Raw genomic sequence first — 22,099 nt, forward strand, 5'->3', positions numbered from 1 at the left:
TTTTGAAGTAAATACTTAAAGTTTACGCATAAATCTATACTTTCGTATATTAATTTTATGTGAGTAAATGAAGTAGTTATATATATATATATATATATATATATATATATATATATATATATATATATATATATAATTTGAGTTCCTTTAGCCATAATCGAAAACGAAACCAAAATTTATGAAGAATTCTTGATAAAATTATTTATGACAAGAAACGGGAACACGTAACAATTAAACGACCAGGATGTAAGCTTGATGCAGAAAATAACACACATGCTATCGTATAATTCAAACACAGCAGTGGTAAGTGGCAATTTTAGTCATATAGAGCTGTTTAACGCTTCACCGTTCACTCATTTTTCGACCAAATGTCAAACAATTATTACAGTTTATAGATCACCTTCTCAGCTATATTGTGAAAAAAAAATTTTTTTCAATTTTCGTTCAGTAAAGCAAAAGTTATGATGGATTTACTGGTGTTAAAAATCATTAAAAAAAAAAAAACGTAAGAAGGTGAGCGACATTTTTATGACTGGTTTACATAGCAACCACATCGCTTCAGCAACTAGTGTTGCTACCAATTCACCGCTCCCGCGAAAATAGAAGAAACAAGTGAAACAGATAATGCAGAATGAAAGGGAGATAATTGGGGGAGTTTCTATTGAAAGAAAACGAGTGCCGTACATTGTTATTTCATATGTGTATGTTATGTTTATAAGAGCAAAAAAAAAATAAGACTGAAATTAAACAAAAAGCATGTGAATTTACTGGAAGCCTGGAAAAATCATGAGTTACAATAGAAAAATGCGAGCTTGAAAAGTAATATGGTTAAGCTTAAACATGGAAAAGTAAAGGACTAGCTGTTAAAACTGGAAAAGAAAATGACAAGATATTCTAGTAAAAAATATAATAAATTTATAACTTAAAATATTGCAGCATTCAAATTTTTTTAAATCAATTTATAACAATATATAATCAATTCTTAATGTTGCAATATTTTAAGTTATAAATTTATTTTATTTTTTTACCAGAATATCTTATCCTTTTTCTTTTCCAGTTTTAACAACTAGTCCTTTACTTTTCCATGTTTAAGCTTAACCATATTGCTTTTCAGGCTCGCATTTTTCTATTGCAATTAATATATAGACTGTACGAAACGCAAACAATTTTGAAAAAGTTAAAAACTTTACATTAAAACATCGAGAAAAACAACAATGTATTAAAGTGTCAAACGTAGCACGTAAACAACTCACTTTTTTCTAATATTGACCTATGGATTCGTTGATTTTAAAAATCAGATTTTCAATCGACTTTTTATATACTTTTAACCTGCCATCACTCGATACAATTTATTGTGTGTGTTTTTTTTTTTTTTTTTTTTTTTTTTTTAGATGGGGATCAACACTTATCAAGGTCCGGAAGCCACTCGGGGATAAAGGTTATTTTGTGTACAATGATCAATGGGATAATATCGTAGCAATAGTTGGTATTGGAGATTTGCTAAAGTGTTTTACTTAAGGGGGCGATTAATCAGGAATTTGTTTATGTTAGACTTGAAGACGTCCAAGTTGTAATCAGGTGGGAAACAGGCAAACGGAAGAGAATTCCACAGGCGTGAACTTCTCAGGAAAAAGCTATGTTCATGGAATCTACGTTTTAATTTAGGCACAGATAAAGAGTGAGGGAAATTACTGACAGTGGTTTTAGCTAGACGGGTGTTTATCATGAAGGATTGGCGAGGGGGGACCAGAGATTGGAGCTCGGACGTGTGTTTTTTAATTTTCACATTTTCATTTTCGCCCCTATTCGCTTTCACCTCATCAACTCCATGAATTCCACCTGAAGATGATTCGCATTCGAATCGAAAGCGCTCATGATAACTATGGAACTTTCATTGATATTTTCGATTTGGCTATAAAAAAGATTATACGGAAAATCGAAAATAAAATCATAAAGCAAAGTATCTCCGTTATATTTAATAATGGCTGCTTCAATGAAAAAATGCTGCCTAAATATACATATATATAATTATTACTACAATTATTTTTCTTATTAATACCTACAGGCACTACTGTTTCATCCTTTGGGGAATCATCAGTGCAGGGTGTCACGATTACCGCCGGTCGGGAGATTCGAACCCGGCAACAAAGCCATCTCTGATTTCATTAGCTAGGAATAAATTCCCACGGTCAACGTTTACCGCGAGAAATACAGTTGAAATTTAAACATTTATTTTTAAATGTCAAGATGGTGATTCTTATCTAATGATTATGACATCATGATCTGCGCGTGTAAACTTAAGTGACCGACTTTTACCTTCAATTTAGAGTGCTCAGCAATAAGAACCGAGATCTTAAAGGGACTGACATAATTATTACTATCATTTTTCGTTAATACCTGCAGACACTAGACTTTCAATCTTTCGGGAATCATATATATATATATATATATATATATATATATATATATATATATATATATACAATAGAAAAATGCGAGCATGAAAAGTAATATGGTTAAGATTAAACATGGAAAAGTAAAGGACTACTTGTTCAAACTGGAAAAGAAAAGGATAAGATATTCTAGTAAAAAATATAATAAATTTATAGCTTAAAATATTGCAGCATTAAGAATTGATTATATAATGTTATAAATTGAATTTAAATATATATATATATATATATATATATATATATATATATATATATATATATATATATATATATATATAAGATGTTATATATTCGTGCGCAATTACTGAGCTCCCACGCAATCCTCCCATAACAGACACTAATATTTCATATTCAAGTTATCCTTCCTCCCATCCTCTATCTGATATAGTTACTAATCCAATATACCACTCGAGCAGCCCCTCCATTTACAATCATACAACTAGCAATAATAATAATAATAATAATAATAATAATAATGAGAATAATAATATTTCTCCTAACAGCCATCCTAACACTAACAACACTCATTATCCCTCCAAAACAATCGCCGTACAATCATTGTCCCACCCTTTGTTGATCACAATGAACAAAATTCAAACTATTTAACTAATACAAATCAGCAAATTAATATTAATTTCAAACCTCGAGCTTTTAATAAAGTACATACATATATCGGCGCTACTACAACATTAATTAAGAAAAGAATATCAAACCACATTTCTTCTTTTAACAACCATAATTCTAATAATAACCAAGGAACTTCTCTAACCACTTTAAATTAAAAACTTTGGCAGCCGAGATAACGCATATCTTATTTTTCTTTTAATAATATTATTTGAATTCTTTCCCCTTTTCCTTGTACGTATTTGTGAATTATTCCATGGATTTCGGCCTTTTGGATTATTTTGGACCATCTTCCAATTACGGGATTTCCTTGGATTTTACTTGTGCGAATAGAAATTTAACTTTCTTGGATTTACATTTTTGAATTTTACCGTCATTGGATAATTTACCTTTCACAGACTATCCATTCACATAAAATCACCTTTTTTTTCACCATATTCCCTCTGCTTCACTTTTTTTTATCAAGTAAGATCTTTGACTTACTTGCAGTTTCATTAAATACTTTTAATCCGATCCCGCATTTTGCTAATTCCTACCCTCTGATGAGAAAGAAAAGTATTTCTTCGAAACTCTGCTGGTTAAGGACTATCCACTTATTTAGTGTTTCCTTTTCAAATTAAATATGTTTTTAACTTTTTTTCAAAGTATTTTTTAACATGTTTTATTAACTATTTGCTCTTAAGATCCAAATTGAGGAAATCATTAACCAACTCAAAACACAACAAGAATACCTGGAACACTTTAGAAGACCGTACATACAGAATGAATTACTAAAAACCAAAGAACAGAATCTCCAAAACTGGAACATCCTCCTTAAACAAAGAAAGATGGCTTTTTACCATGCAGCCAAATGCAGCGACACCGCAGCAATGTACAGGACATTTCTAATGATGGAGGACCAATTCATTCCATATAAATTCCGGAAAAAAATTACGCCACAATTTACAGAGGAACAAGTGAAAATCAAAAAAGCCCTTAATATTTCAAACCTTCAGGCCGAAATCAACATACAGGAAGACAAGAAAGTACACTCTACGGAGAAGTACACGGAAATCAACAATAAAATATTTAAAAAAAACTCAAGGAAACACAGCAACCCCTCTTGGAACTCTGGAAATCTGAATGGAAAAAAGAGGAGGAAAAATCCAGGGAAATCATTGGACGTAAAATAACCTGGCTAAAAAAACTACCAGAAAAAGAAAGAAGTAAACAATCGACAAACACCTACAAGGACAACCAGGAGCAGAACACCCTTACACGATATCCACAAACACAGACATCACATAACAAAGGTAAGAAACGAAACATACACCATACACAAACACATCTATGCAACAGACACAACTACACACAAAGAAGCAACCACAATATATCCGCATTATACACAAATTCCCAACAACAAACCCAGCCAAAACGCACACTAATAACACCTCAAAATTACACAAGAACCCATACCCTTAACAAACACAACACACCAGACAACATACCACACAATACATCTCCACAAAAATACCCACATATATACAATCCTAAGCAATACAAACCAAACTATTACCACCCACATCAGCAAACACAATCAAAAATCCATTTCCACAGACGCTACATCGCCAACAAAAACAACCAAAAAATACCTTTGCTAAACAACCCTTACCAAAATATCCCCACAATGCAAAATAACTACCACAGACATCACATAATTCAAAACACTGCCTACAACACTCACCCCTTATATTCCACACAAAGAAGGAAACCCTCAAGGCACCTCCCCCATCAATGGGAACAATTAGAATATCCCATGCAACACCAATCACGGCAAACAAACCTACCCTACAACAAACCCCGGCAACACAACCCCATACAACAATGCATGTATCCTCAACAGCAACACCAATTCCAACTGAAACACAACTATTCAACACAAACAACATATAATGACAATCCATTCAATCATTTATCACTCAACCCTCACAATAATGCACACAACACTTATTTTACAAGGAGACATCACATCACCCTAAAACACACAACTCCTCAAAACAAGGAAACTAACAACCCCCACCATTTTTAGGAAACCCCCACAGAACAACAATTCCAGGTTAGAAAAAATTAGACCCAAAATCATCAATTTATCCACATACACCTTATCAAAGAACGAAACACAAATACTGAAGCTGGGCCTCAAATTTTGTCCCACCCCTAAAAGCAATATAGCAGAACTGAAAAAAGACCTTAAAGAATTCGAACGGAAATTTAGACTAATAGAAACACTAGATAGCAAAGGGGACAAAGATGGTTCTTTAGTAAAAAACAAAAAACAAATCAACATATTTCCCTAACAAACAGAACAACACAAAAGAACTAAACACCTACTTCGAAAATCTCTGGAACCTTAACCTAAAAAAAAAGACAAAGCCACAAGCAACTTCACATATAAGCAAAAGAAGCACTCGAAAAGATCCGTAATAATAATGACATAATAATAAAAGAAGCAGACAAAGGCAGTGCCGTAGTAATCATGGACAAAATTATTATGAAACAAAAATTACAGAATTACTGGATGACAAACACTACTATAAACCCATTAGTACCAACATAGATAACACCACCATCTCAAAAATCACAAAACTTTGTACAACACACAACAAAATATTAAAAAAGAAAGAAAAGGACTTCCTCACAAATTTCATTACAAAGACCAACAACTTCTACGGACTGCCTAAAATACACAAATCTGTCGTAATAAAACTTGCCATCGATACACAAAACTCAGAATATATTAGCGCTCCAAACCCTAGTGACCTTACATTTAGACCCATTGTAGCAGGACCAGCCTGTCCGACAAGCAGACTTAGCAACTTAATAGACATCTTATTACAACCTTTCACAGATCAAGTTAAGAGCTACATAAGGGACGACATTCACTTTCTTACTACCTTACACCATACAGTAGAAAACGGGGCACTATTAGTTACATTTGAGGTTAGCAATTTATATAGTAATATACCCTATGAATTAGGAAAAGAAGCAATAACATTTTGGATCAACAGACACGCACAAACACTGCATCCTAGATTCACAAAGCAATTCATCATCGATAGTATAGACATAATCCTAAATAATAATTCCTTCGAATTCAACAATGGCAACTACAGCAATGGAAACGAAAATGGCACCGACTTACGCAACCCTTACATTAGCCTACCTAGAAGAAACCTTATATGAAAAGATAGAACAAAAATTTGGCCACAGGACTAAAAAACTGTTTATAGAATCCTGGAAAAGATACCTTGATGACTGCTTCATCCTGTAGAAATCCACATCACAGACTTACACACCATACTCCAGAACCAACACCCAAAAATTAAATTCACCATAGAACAAAGCTCTACAGAATTACCCTTCCTAGATATACTGATAAAGATTAAAGACAATAACATTATCAGAGTCATTTACCGCAAACCTACAGACACCCAACAGTACTTACACTTTAAAAGTCGCCACCCTAAAAGCTGCATAAAAGCCATTCCCTACACCCTAGCACGTAGAATCTGCACCATAATCACGGACAATAACCTTCGGACAATCCGACTCAAGGAACTACGAATAAATTTAAGAAAAAGAAAATACCCATCACAACTTATAGACAAAGGGATCAAACTTGCGACAAATATACCAGTAGAAGATTTGAGAACCCCTTAAGAACGAAACAAAGAACAAATCCTAACATACGTCTCCACACACAACACAAACAACCCAGAGCTTTTCACAGAGATAACGAAAAACCTCGTCCTACTTAACCAAAACAACAAACTAAACAACTTCCTTAAAACAACAAAAATAATAAAAAGCAAACGCCAACCCAAAAACCTAAACGCATTCTTACCTCATCCAAACTCAATCAAGACACAACAAAAGGAGTCACAAAATGCAACAAACAACGATGTGGAGTCTGCAATATAATATTAGAGGGAAACACATACACATTCACGAACCCCATACAAACATTCAAAATTAAAAAAAAAAAAAAACTAGATTGCACCTCAAAATACGTGATCTATGTAATGAAATGTGCAGCATGCGATAAATCCTACATAGGCGTCACAAAAAACCTTAGTAATAGAGTAGCCTACACCGATCCAACATCAAAATCGCGGAAAATAGACACCTGCATGTATCACAACATATACACACATGCAGTGGAGGCAAATTCGAGATAATGTCCATCTTCCAAACTGACAACTACTTCTACTTACTAACACAAGAAAAAAACTTCATAGCAAAGTGCAAACCCGCCTTAAACATCTCGCAATAATTATACACAAAAATACGCAAAACATAAAATACACTCGCACGCATGCATAATTGGGTAAATGTGCACCCTCACACACGAAACAAAAGAAGCACAATAAAGCACGCGCACACTTTCACGGGTGCGCACATCCATATCCAGTATAGTACCATTTCCCTAAACTAAACAAACAATTAGAAATTATACGTATGTATGTGTATGTGTATGTACACACATATGTGTGTATATGTATGTGTGTATGTGTATGCATGCGTGTATGTGTGTGATTTTGTATACGTGTGTGTGTATAGATATATCATCTGTTATCTATCCTCCATCTTGTTTGTGTGTGTATGTGCACTTATGTTTGGGTGACTGAATACATGTATGCATATGTGCTTGGATTAGGAAAGAAAGAAAACTTCAACCAATATATATGTAAGGTAAAGGTGTATGAATATGTATGTGTGTGTGTGTGTGTGTGTGATTGCGGGTGCGTGTGTCCATATATACATGGGTGGGTGAATGTATACGCATGTGTATATGTGTGTGTGTATATATATATATATATATATATATATATATATATATATACATGTGTATGCATATATATATGGGTGGGTAAATGTATTCGTGTGTGTATGTGTGCATATGGATGTATGCGTATGTGTGAGCACCTGCATATATCTCTATATATATATGCATGTGCGTGTATGTATATGTGTGTGTCTGCATAGAATGCGGATTATGTGAGTGTGTATGTGCATACATGTATGTATATATATGTGTGTGTGCATGTATATGTGTGTATGCGTGTGTGTGTATATGTTCTCCTACCTATTCTCCATCTTACTTGTGTGTGTGTGTGTGTGTGTGTGCGCGTGCGTGTACTTATGTTTGAATGATTAAGTACATGTATGCATGCGTGTTTTGATTGGGGGGAAAAAAATTAAAAAAAAAAAAAATTAAAAAGATAAATAAATAAAATAAAATAAAAAAAATAAAAAAAAACAATTTGTGTGTGATATATTAGTGGGTGGATGTGTGTGAGTACGTGTGTGAGTGTGTAAGTGGGTATGTATATATGTATGCTCCTACATATATTTCTATGTATGTGTGTGTATATGTGTATATGCCTGCGTACGTATACGTGTGCATGTGTATATGTACATGTATGTATATGTATGTGTGTGTGATTGTGTGTGAATGTGTGCTATACATGGGGAAAGAAAGTCATAAAAAAAAACATAAAAACCTTCACCAAATGGACCAAAAGCCCCCTCTTTGAAATTAACTCTGACCGGACACTACCAACACTTACTATTGGAGACAGAATGTCTGAGACCACATCACTCTGACAAACACATTTAGTATCAGCAGATGTAAAAATAACATTTCAAGCCCCCATTTAAAAAAAACCTTTTCACGAAAATATCTGAAGAAAGCGAACCAAAGCTTGAAACGCGTTATAAAAATATTTAAAAATAAAAATATGATAAAAGGCTAAAAAAAAAAAACACAATTGTTGATGGCTACACTCTTTTAAATATACGTTTTTCTCTCGTTAGAACTACACAACAATCACTTTAAATATATATATATATATATATATATATATATATATATATATATATATATATATATATATATATATATATATATATATACGTGTGATTAGTTGTTTTTTGGGGGGTTTTAAAGAAATCTAGCAGAGTGCTGAATTAAAAGGAAAAGAGATGAGTATTGGCTGAAGAGAGTTTGATATGGATATAAAACGGTCCTAATTATCGGGCTTGAAACCGACGGTACCAATGACTTGTCTCATCTAACAACTTTCTGTACACAGTATATATATATATATTATTTGCATTTGTATTTTCTTCAGGCTCCTACTCAACCAGGACAAGGCCTAACAGTTTTAACAGCAAGTATCTTTGTTGTGGCTGAAATTGCAGGTTCGGGACTCCTTACTTTGCCGAAAGCAATGGAAGACTCAGGTAAATCGTTATTCAATTCTGACATGAAATGCTTCAGAATATCTTTTGTTGAGTCATCGAGTTGACAAGTTCTCGAAATATCTATCTCTACCTAGGAATTTTGTCTGTGTGTGTCTGGGGGTGTGTAGTTCGTTCCCTATGGACTCAAAAACGGCTAGGCTGATTGTTTTTTGTTTTTTTCACACGAAGGTACTTTATATACCTGGCAGTATTCTTAGATAGGTTTTGTATCGGAATGTCTTTGGTAATTATCGATAATCGATAATCGATAATCGAAAAAGTCCGATGTATAAAAGAACGGACAATTTTGACCAAAGTTAACATCTTACACAGCCAAACATTACAAGTGCATCTGAGAAGTTTTATGACCACACAAGCCGAAAGGTCCAACATATAAAATCAACAGTAGGTTTTTTTATATGACAGAAGCGCATTCATTGGAAATGAATGTATCTGCTTAATCCACAACAGAACCATGATACTTGTTTTGTTTTTTTTTTCATTTAAAACTTTTATTCAAGCCATTATATTTAAAAAAATAATTTTATAAAATCAACAGTACGCTCTGCAGTGCAATCTGTACTACAAAGTATTGTGACTTAAGTCACTGCAGGGAGGCATGTGAAGCTTCCTTCCGGTGCACCGTGATGGTCCCCAACTAGAGTAGGCAACGAATTAATTTGATTGAAAAATAGGTGATTTCACTGATTTTGATGAAAATAAAAATCTGGGATTCTGAAACATTCGTCTATCATCATTCAATCCCGGGAAACGTCGGGTCTCCCTGCTAGTTCATCATAAAAAGGAATAAAATGCAAACCAAATTCATAAATTTTTATATAGTCTATTTTATTTTTATATAGTCTATTTTATTTTTATATAGTCTATTTTATAAATCATTTAAAGATCAGATGCTCGAACAACAGCTTGTATTGTCTTTCTTTTTTTTTACGGCATATCAACCCTTTTGGGGATTATTTAAGGCTGAGACACAATACCTATTATAAATGATGTATTGGCTACATTTAATCAGTATATATATATATATATATATATATATATATATATATATATATATGTGCGTGTGTGTGTGTGTGTGTGTGTGTGTGTGTGTGTGTGTGTGTGTGTGTTATTTGTTTTTGTTTTTGCGATACTTTTTGAATGAATTCAATTATTTACGAAAGTACATTTTTATCTAAATGCGAGTTGGGAATAATTTTCCTTCTGACCAATTTGGTGCCCCCCACATGGGGAGCGGCATACATATTGTTTTTTAAAATATAATTATCCACTGACATGTATTTCGTCGTCTACAACTCATCAGAGTGGCTAAATCTAGCGAGATTCGAATCTATATATGCACTAGCTGACCGATCGGCGTTGCCCGGTCGTACAATACATTAAACATGATATTTTTAATTTATGCAGATTATGTATGTATTATGATAGATTCAATCCTCTATTGAATATTATATATTACGAGGAATAATTTGCTCGGTGGAGTAATTCGCTAAAATATTTAAAAAATAAAAAAAAAATAATAATGATAATGTCGTTCATCATTTACGATTATTTCATTTCAATTTTCATTGCAAGTTGGAATTGTTTTCACAAAAAAAGCAAACATGTTTTTCTAATGTAAAAAGAACTACTTGATCAACTTACATATTTTAAAAAAAATATTTGTTTTTTTTACGACCCACCCCAGCATAGTTTACCCGCTAAAAAGAAATCAAAATCTACTTTAGTTTTGGCTCATACGTTTAAAGATAACAGATAACATAAAAGAAGGAATTTGTTTTTAAATAACTAAAAGTTAACATTTTAGCATGGGGGGGGTCATTTTCCTATAAAATTTTAACTTAAAATGAGATCCCACTTCTTAGCGATGTAGCGAGACATGTAATCGTTAGCATTTTTTTTTAAATTTGGTGGCGAGGGTGTAGACAGAAAGAGGGAATGGAGTGGAGTCATAAGTTCCAAACATTTTTAAAATACGTAGAAACACTTTAAAACGTGTGTGTGTGGGGGGACTTTTCATTTTTAAAAGATTTGCTTTGAAAAGGTCTCACCGTTAAATATTACTTCATCAGTTAATTATTATTTCCTGATATTTATGAGGTTGTTAACAAAAAAAAAAAAAAAAAAACTAGGGTACACACTCCATCTTTGTATTTTTTTTGTTGTTCGTTTTTCTTTTCATCCCGCCCCCCTACGGATTATACCCCTCTTATATAAAGGATTTTTCATTTAATCTAAGTGCAATGATTTGTAAAATGTTGCCTATTTGTATTTGACGTACGAATCGGTGGAGTGAATGCTGTCTTTTTGCAATGGCAGCTGCACAATCTGTAGTGAACCATGAGGGTGAGTGGGGTTTACTATGATACCTCTGTGTGGATGCATGTTATGTTGTGTGATCGAATTAGAACACGCCATAATCAATTCCATAGTCCACGAAATAATGTATAAAACATGAAACTTGTAAATGTATTTATATATTAAAATTAGACAAACTTTATTTTTTATCGAGAGATTAAAAGTTATTGAACTTTTCAAACGCGACGAACGAGAATAAAATTATGTTTGTAGCAAAACGCGAATACATGGATAATATTAAATGCATTTTATTTGCTCTGAAATAACATGCATAAATTATATTAAATATCTTTAGTTCACATGTACATGCAAACATAAAACAAGGCGCCAGGTGAATTTTCTATTGGTAAGGTGAATTTTCTATTGGTAAGGGGAATTTTCTATTGGTAAGGAGAATTTTCTATTGGTAAGGGAAATTTTCTATTGGTAAGGAGAATTTTCTATTGGTAAGGTGAATTTTCTATTGGTAAGGTGAATTTTCTATTGGTAAGGTGAATTTTCTATTGGTAAGGAGAATTTTCTATTGGTAAGGTGAATTTTCTATTGGTAAGGTGAATTTTCTATTGGTAAGGTGAATTTTCTATTGGTAAGGGGAATTTTCTATTGGTAAGGGGAATTTTCTATTGGTAAGGAAAGTTTTCTATTGGTAAGGAGAATTTTCTATTGGTAAGGTGAATTTTCTATTGGTAAGGGGAATTTTCTATTGGTAAGGAGAATTTTCTATTGGTAAGGTGAATTTTCTATTGGAAAGGTGAATTTTCTATTGGTAAGGGGAATTTTCTATTGGTAAGGGGAATTTTCTATTGGTAAGGTGAATTTTCTATTGGTAAGTGGAATTTTCTATTGGTAAGGAGAATTTTCTATTGGTAAGGTGAATTTTCTATTGGTAAGGGGAATTTTCTATTGATAAGGTGAATTTTCTATTGGTAAAGTGAATTTTCTATTGGTAAGGTGAATTTCCTATTGGTAAGGTGAATTTTCTATTGGTAAGGTGAATTTTCTATTGGTAAGGAAAGTTTTCTATTGGTAAGGAGAATTTTCTATTGGTAAGGTGAATTTTCTATTTGTAAGGTGAATTTTCTATTGGTAAGGGGAATTTTCTATTGGTAAGGAGAATTTTCTATTGGTAAGGTGAATTTTCTATTGGTAAGGTGAATTTTCTATTGGTAAGGGGAATTTTCTATTGGTAAGGGGAATTTTCTATTGGTAAGGTGAATTTTCTATTGGTAAGGAGAATTTTCTATTGGTAAGGTGAATTTTCTATTTGTAAGGGGAATTTTCTATTGGTAAGGAGAATTTTCTATTGGTAAGGGGAATTTTCTATTAGTAAGGTGAATTTTCTATTGGTAAGGGGAATTTTCTATTGGTAAGGTGAATTTTCTATAGGTAAGGTGAATTTTCTATTGGTAAGGTGAATTTTCTATTGGTAAGGTGAATTTTCTATTGGTAAGGTGAATTTTCTATTGGTAAGGTTAATTTTCTATTGGTAAGGTGAATTTTCTATTGGTAAGGGGAATTTTCTATTGGTAAGGAGAATTTTCTATTGGTAAGGTGAATTTTCTATTGGAAAGGTGAATTTTCTATTGGTAAGGTGAATTTTCTATTGGTAAGGTGAATTTTCTATTGGTAAGGTGACTTTTCTATTGGTAAGGTGAATTTTCTATTGGTAAGGGGAATTTTCTATTGGTAAGGTGAATTTTCTATTGGTAAGGTGAATTTTCTATTGGTAAGGTGAACTTTCTATTGGAAAGGGGAATTTTCTATTGGTAAGGAGAATTTTCTATTTGTAAGGGGAATTTTCTATTGGTAAGGAGAATTTTCTATTGGTAAGGGGAATTTTCTATTGGTAAGGGGAATTTTCTATTGGTAAGGGGAATTTTCTATTGGTAAGGGGAATTTTCTATAGGTAAGGTGAATTTTCTATTGGTAAGGTGAATTTTCTATTGGTAAGGGGAATTTTCTATTGGTAAGGAGAATTTTCTATTGGTAAGGTGAATTTTCTATTGGTAAGGTGAATTTTCTATTGGTAAGGGGAATTTTCTATTGGTAAGGAGAATTTTCTATTGGTAAGGTGAATTTTCTATTGGTAAGGGGAATTTTCTATTGGTAAGGAGAATTTTCTATTGGTAAGGTGAATTTTCTATTGGTAAGGTGAACTTTCTATTGGAAAGGTGAATTTTCTATTGGTAAGGTGACTTTTCTATTTGTAAGGGGAATTTTCTATTGGTAAGGAGAATTTTCTATTGGTAAGGGGAATTTTCTATTAGTAAGGTGAATTTTCTATTGGTAAGGGGAATTTTCTATTGGTAAGGTGAATTTTCAATAGGTAAGGTGAATTTTCTATTGGTAAGGTGAATTTTCTATTGGTAAGGGGAATTTTCTATTGGTAAGGAGAATTTTCTATTGGTAAGGTTAATTTTCTATTGGTAAAGGGAATTTTCTATTGGTAAGGGGAATTTTCTATTGGTAAGGAGAATTTTCTATTGGTAAGGTGAATTTTCTATTTGTAAGGTGAATTTTCTATTGGTAAGGTGAATTTTCTATTGGTAAGGGGAATTTTCTATTGGTAAGGTGAATTTTCTATTGGTAAGGTGACTTTTCTATTGGTAAGGTGAATTTTCTATTGGTAAGGGGAATTTTCTATTGGTAAGGAGAATTTTCTATTGGTAAGGTGAATTTTCTATTGGTAAGGTGAATTTTCTATTGGTAAGGTGAATTTTCTATTCGTAAGGGGAATTTTCTATTTGTAAGGAGAATTTTCTATTGGTAAGGTGAACTTTCTATTGGAAAGGGGAATTTTCTATTGGTAAGGAGAATTTTCTATTAGTAAGGTGAATTTTCTATTGGTAAGGTGAATTTTCTATTGGTAAGGTGAATTTTCTATTGGTAAGGGAAATTTTCTATTGGTAAGGAGAATTTTCTATTGGTAAGGTGAATTTTCTATTGGTAAGGTGAATTTTCTATTGGTAAGGGAATTTTCTATTGGTAAGGAGAATTTTCTATTGGTAAGGTGAATTTTCTATTGGTAAGGTGAATTTTGTATTGGTAAGGGAGATTTTCTATTGGTAAGGAGAATTTTCTATTGGTAAGGTGAATTTTCTATTTGTAAGGTGAATTTTCTATTGGTAAGGTGAATTTTCTATTGGTATGGAGAATTTTCTATTGGTAAGGTGAATTTTCTATTGGTAAGGTGAATTTTCTATTTGTAAGGTGAATTTTCTATTGGTAAGGGGAATTTTCTATTGGTAAGGAGGATTTTCTATTGGTAAGGTGAATTTTCTATTTGTAAGGTGAATTTTCTAGTGGTAAGGAGAATTTTCTATTGGAAAGGTGAATTTTCTATTGGTAAGGTGAATTTTCTATTGGTAAGGAGAATTTTCTATTGGTAAGGAGAATTTTCTATTGGTAAGGTGAATTTTCTATTGGTAAGGGGAATTTTCTATTGGTAAGGAGAATTTTCTATTGGTAAGGTGAATTTTCTATTGGTAAGGTGAATTTTCTATTGGTAAGGAGAATTTTCTATTGGTAAGGTGAATTTTCTATTGGTAAGGAGAATTTTCTATTGGTAAGGAGAATTTTCTATTGGTAAGGTGAATTTTCTATTGGTAAGGTGAACTTTCTATTGGTAAGGGGAATTTTCTATTGGTAAGGAGAATTTTCTATTGGTAAAGTGAATTTTCTATTGGTAAGGGGAATTTTCTATTGGTAAGGTGAATTTTCTATTGGTAAGGGGAATTTTCTATTGGTAATGGGAATTTTCTATTGGTAAGGTGAATTTTCTATTGGTAAGGTGAATTTTCTATTGGTAAGGTGAATTTTCTATTGGTAAGGAGAATTTTCTATTGGTAAGGTGAATTTTCTATTGGTAAGGGGAATTTTCTATTGGTAAGGGGAATTTTCTATTGGTAAGGAGAATTTTCTATTGGTAAGGTGAATTTTCTATTGGTAAGGTGAATTTTCTATTGGTAAGGTGATTTTTCTATTGGTAAGTAGGGACACACGTATGCGCAAACACGAAAGAATCTGCCAATTAAAAACAAACAAAAAAAACAAGCCAGAGTTATTTTCAACCGTTTAACTAGTTTAACTTCACACAATGCTTCTCGTTCTGATTTATTCTAATCAGTTTACTTTTGCAAAATCTGAATTTCGTAAGAAAAAGATTAAAGTCATCATGGAGGATTCTCAAAACTGATCTCAAAATGCTAATTTCTTGTGAGAGACGACGTGTTGATTTTCTGGAGGATTCCTCAAAGCATTCTCGTACAATCTGAATATTGTCAGGAATTATGTGTGAAATACTGTTAACCACTGTGATCTTTGTGAATATCTGCCGCACTTCCTGTCTTCCGAACGTTGGCTTGTCCTTCTACCATATACATTGTTATTGTCTAAAAGTTTCCTGTTATTGTTTCTGTGTCGGAAGAACTGGTTTTGTGGCAAAGTACATTCAATGATTTTTATCCGTTGCTGCGTACTATAGCGTCCAGTCAGATCTATATTGGCGTCCATAGAATCTGCTAGGCCTGTTGTTCACACAACCTGAAAAATACGAAAAAAAAAAACACAAATTTGGAGTGAAAATCAAAATAAGGCCCTTTTATGGGTCACTATATATATATATATATATATATATATATATATATATATATATATATATATATATATATATAAAATTTTATTTACCTAAATTGGATTTTATATTTATACTAGCATTTCGGCCCGGCGTTGCTCGGGTGTTTTGAGGTGTATGCTGAGCAAAAAAAAAAAGCTAATTTTTTTTTAGCTTTGACCCCTATTATGACCCCTTAAAATTTATTGTTTAGGGCTCAAATAAAGTTATTAAGTTAGATCCATGTCCAAGAAACCTATATCTAAAATTTCTAGTGTTTAGACCCACATTTGTAGGAGGAGTTTGGTAGAGTTCTCAAAGCTCAAATCTTAACCTTTGACCCCTTAATCGAAAAATTTCTGCCTAAAAACAGATTACATCGATTTTTCCAAATCTCAGTACCCTGTATATCAAGTTTCGAGTCTGTATACTTAAAATTAACAGAGTTATTGCGTAGGGAAATGTACACAGACCCAGACACACACACGCACACACACGCACACACACGCAGACATGTTCACTTTTATATATATACTAGCATGGGCGCCCGGCGTTGCCCGGGTGTTTGGATGTGTATGTTAAGCAAAAAAAAAAGTGGTAGTAGGAAGGCAGGCTCGAACCCGTACCGCAAAGGAGGAAAAGAACGGCGTAAAACCTAACGTTTATGTTGTTACGACCACCGCCAAACTAGAAGCGATATTTTTTTAAAATTAAGGCTAGACAATCTATAGGAGAGGATAACTTTAAAAAATATCGGCGAAAAAAGTGTCCCCCTGTAGAAAAGTGCCTAGTTGAAGGGGAAGATATTAATGTTTTTAGCCAATTTTTCGATATTTGTCGTATGAAAGGTCGATATTTGTCGTATGAAAGGTCGATATTTGTCAAATGAAAGGTCGATATTTGTCGTATGAAAGATCGAACTTTAAAACGATACTGATCTTGGTAAAATCGATCGCCTCTATTGAAAGTTTAAAGCAGACATGCAAACAGACATACATACATACATTTATATATTGGTAACTAAAGATTTTCGACCCAAACTGATGAAAAAGCTTGCCCTATCTCTGAATACCCTTTATGTAAAATTTCAAATATTTAGACCAGAAATTGTCTGAGTTATTTGGAAGAGACCGCAGAGGTCAAATTTTTTTTAAACTTTGACCCCTATTATGACCCCTTAAAATTTATTGTTTTGGGCTCAAATCAATTTATTAAGTTAGATCCATGTCCAAGGAACCTATATCTAAAATTTCAAGTGCGTAGACCCAAAATTGTCGGAGTTTGGTAGAGTTCTCAAATGTCAAATCGTTGAACTTTGACCCCTTAATCGCCAAATTCCTGGCCAAAAACCGACCACATCGATTTTTCCAAATCTCAGTAACCTGTATATCAAATTTCGAGTCTGTTGCCTAAAAATTAACTAATTAATTAAAAGTTATTGCTAAGGGAAATGTATACAGACACACAGGCAGACACAGAGACACTTTCACTTTTATATATATATATATATATATATATATATATATATATATATATATATATATATATATATATAACACCCGTCTAGCAGAAAACACTATCAGTAATTTTCCACACTCTTTATCTGTGCCGAAACCTAAACGTAGATTCCATAAACAAAGCTTCTTTCTTAAAACTTCACGCCTGTGGAATTGCCTTCCGTTTTCCTGCTTTCCAGCTGACTACAATATGGTTGTCTTCAAGTCTCACGTAAACAAGTTTTTGATTAGCCGTTCCATATAAGTTAACAAATTTACCAAATTTCCATTACTAACGGTTTCTATCTTGTCCAATTTCTACTGTACACTCTTTAACCCTTATCCTTGAATGGCCTCTTGGCCTTGATAAGTGGTGATGCCTATGTAATATATATATATATATATATATATATATATATATATATATATATATATATAATTCAATTTAGGTAAATAAATTACCATTAGTCGTAAAAATAAATCTACTGTTTCAATCTTAAGAGACTTCATCAGGCGACAGATTAAAGATCATGACTCGACTAAGAACAGAGACTGTTACTGTCGCTGATGAAGTCTTTTTAGGCTGAAACAGTATATTTATTGTCGCTACTAATAGTAATTTTATTTTCCTAAATTGAAAATGATAATATCTTGGTCTTTTTATTGAGCACTATCAACAACCTCGTGAAATTCAATGTTTTTTAAATTTGGATATTTTTAACCTTGAGAAACACATATATATTAGTGGCCTGGCAAAGCCACAGGGGAGACAAGCAATCAAAAAAAATCCCTTAGCAAAATTCTTCCCAAACAGCAAAACTGAAGCTGGCCTATCAAAAAACAATATATACAAATATAGGCAAATTTGGACATATTTTATTGGTTTGAAAATGTACATTCTTTTTTACCGATTGTCATAAAATTTTAACCATAGAATAGTATATAATTATAATAATATTATAATTTTAAAATTTTTATGTAGTTTCGAACCAAAGATATGAGCATTTCAATATTTAATTTGGCTACGAGTATAGATATTTACATAGATATTTCCATAGATACACACACACACACACACACACACACACACACACACACACACACACACACATACACGCACGCACACACGCACACACAAAGCACACAAACACAAAACACACACACATACAAACACACACACAAAACCACACGCACACACACGCACACACACACGCACACACAAGCACACACACACACAAAACACACAAACACAAAACACACACACACAAAACACACACACAAACACGCACACACAAGCGCACGCACACACAAACACACACACACACACACACAAAACACACAAACACAAAACACACACACAAAAACACACACAAAACACACAAACGCACACACACATACTTACACACACACAAACGCACACACACACATGCATATATATATATATATATATATATATATATATATATATATACGAGGGGCGTGCAATAAATAACGCAAGTGCAGGTCGGCCGATAAAAAAGGTACTTCTTCGTTTTTGTAGCTAAATCCGACAGTCGAAAAGTTGATTTTTAATTAAAAAAAAAACAATAACTACTTACATTTTTTGTCAATTTGAACAATAAGCAATGTTATGTACCATATTTGAATGACATAATTAGTAAAGTCTTCCATGATTCAACAAAAAAAATGATTTCGGCTATGTTCATTTGTTCATTTGTTTTGTTACATTGTATCTAAACACAATGGAAATAACTAAAATGCCTTCGAAAATTATTTTCTTTAATAATTACTTTCTACCTTATTATTTTTAGTAAGATTTGGACATTTTCATTATTGCGACATAGAAATTCAGTAGATATCATTACTTTCACTTAAAAATCAATATTTCAATCTCCGAATTTTGCTACAATAACGAAGAAGCCTAAAAATGTTTACGAATTAATTATATTTGAAAGCAATATTTTTTTCTCCAAAAATATGCGAGAATAAGGATATTTTATTTGAATAAAAAAACAACAGTTTGCCAAACAATTTGCTTTTTTTTTTTTTTTAAATATCTTGCAACATTTTTACATATTTTATCTTTTCTTTTTTCCTTATGAATTATCATCGGTCACCCACTTATTTTGTTGGTTTATTCTTTAAACAGTTTTCTTTTTATTTTTCCATCGATTTATCATTGATAAAATACTATACTTTCATACAAAAAGAAAACCGGCTTAATTTTTTAATTTACAAGATTTTTCAGTGCGTGCTCACATACATGTCCATAGTAAAATTAAACTCTCATGTTTTCCCCTATGTCGACTTCATGAATAACGGGCAGCGAAGTGCATGGAACGGATATAGCATTTTAATTTACAATAACCATAAACAAGTCTCAGGGACAATTTTTACATTTGTGTGACTTACATTTACACCCTGATTGCTTATCACATGGACAAGTATGTGTTGCGTATTGTACAGTCGGCATCCACAAGTATTGAAAGCATAAACATATAAGAATAACATGCATTTTATTTTTATTCTTTGTTTTCCATTTAAACAAACTGAGCCACAACGACGCTTAGCCGGGTATTGCTAGTATATATATATATATATATATATATATATATATATATATATATATATATATATATATATATATATATATATATAACGGGCTCCTTCGGTCTTTGACAAACTATGGATACCCACAAAGGGGTGCCTCTCCTGAGTCGACATTGTTAAATACCAGTGGCAAGTGAAGTGTATGTACAGGAAGACTGGAAACAAATGCCGAGATAAGCGGGGAGCATATACAGCACCTAGAATTCCCAAATGGTCACCCATCTGGTACTAACTAGGAGTATGGGCATGATTACAAAATCCAAAGAATTGCAATTATTTTCCAATATATATATATATATATATATATATATATATATATATATATATATATATATATATATATATTAGCAAAAGTACCCGTCGTTGACTGGGTTCAAAAACAGCCTACAGAAAATGGAATCTGATTCGTGAAAGTATGATAGGTTATGAAAAGGGAGGGTTGTAAAGAGATAGCTTCGAATTTGGGGGTATCAAAACCAAAGCAAAATATGATGAAAGTAAAAATAAAATAGATAAACCCCATAATTTATTATACCATACCTGTTCACACTGAAACACTTATCACAATATTTTGTGGATCTATATTAAAAAACCTTGTTAAACTTTGTGACATATTTCCATTCTATGGAGGTCAGGTGCGAACAAACACCCCATAATTTTATTATACCATATTTATTCAAACTGAAACATAATTATCAAAGTATACTTACGCAGATAGATATGAAAAGTCTTTATTAAAGTTTGTGCCTATTTCCATTCTATGGAGACCAGGCGCAAACGCAGACCCCACAATTTTATTATACCATCCCTATTTGAGTTAAAACATACTTATCAAAGTATTCTTATGTACATCTATATCAAAAACACTTGTAAACGTTTTTTTTTTTAATTTTTTAATTTTTTCTTTCCATACTTTGTGGACCAGGCACGAACGCAGACCCCACAATTTTAATGAACCACCGTTCTGCCAGATCAAACATACCCATTCCTGTGTCTCGATACATCTTCTATCATTATATGTAATCAGTTTTTTAAAATAGTCAACCATATAGGAGCCTATTCATGACCAGACACACACACACACAAACATTCAGCTTTATATCTTTATATATATATATATATATATATATATATATATATATATATATATATATATATTCTAGGTTGAAAAATAGAATCATTGAATTCCAACAAGGGTCATTGATAGTGCTCAATCAAAGAGAGCAAGTTATATTATTTTTATTATTCTTTATGTAAATACAGTCATATCTTGCTACGATGTGCAGACTGTTTCAATCATATTAGATCTCATCAGGCGAGAAAATTTTGAAAATTAAGAAAAGTTTAAGAACTTTTTAATTCTTTTTGTTCCTCGAAAATTAAAAAAGTTCTGCACATCGTAGCAAGATATGACTGTAAACACATAAACATATAAAGAAAATAAAATGTGTGTGTGTGTGTGTGTGTGTGTGTATTAATTTATATATTAATAACGTTATCATTACAATCATGCTCATTAATATTTATTTATATCAGGACTTAGCGGTATTTTCGTGCTATTCGTGAGCTGTGCGTTGTCCACTTTTACGGGAGTAATTTTGTCCAGAGACTGGAATATTTTGTTCAGCCGTTACCCGGAA

At 32.4% G+C, this 22,099-nt stretch overlaps 1 protein-coding gene across 1 annotated transcript in view; it reads left to right on the forward strand.

The window, feature by feature from the left end:
- LOC145248353 (uncharacterized) overlaps positions 1 to 22,099 on the forward strand; it is a 69,139-nt gene that overhangs the window by 24,865 nt on the left and 22,175 nt on the right. Inside the window, exons 3-4 of the mRNA XM_080110272.1 lie at positions 9,251 to 9,362; positions 21,996 to 22,099. The exon at positions 21,996 to 22,099 is cut by the window's right edge and continues 65 nt beyond it. Of these exons, the coding sequence (XP_079966398.1) occupies positions 9,251 to 9,362; positions 21,996 to 22,099 (216 nt within the window). The remainder of the gene's footprint in view (positions 1 to 9,250; positions 9,363 to 21,995) is intronic.

This window comes from Euprymna scolopes, chromosome 26 (assembly GCF_053919585.1).
Source record: "Euprymna scolopes isolate OS-2025 chromosome 26, ASM5391958v1, whole genome shotgun sequence".
NCBI lineage: Eukaryota > Metazoa > Mollusca > Cephalopoda > Sepiida > Sepiolidae > Euprymna > Euprymna scolopes.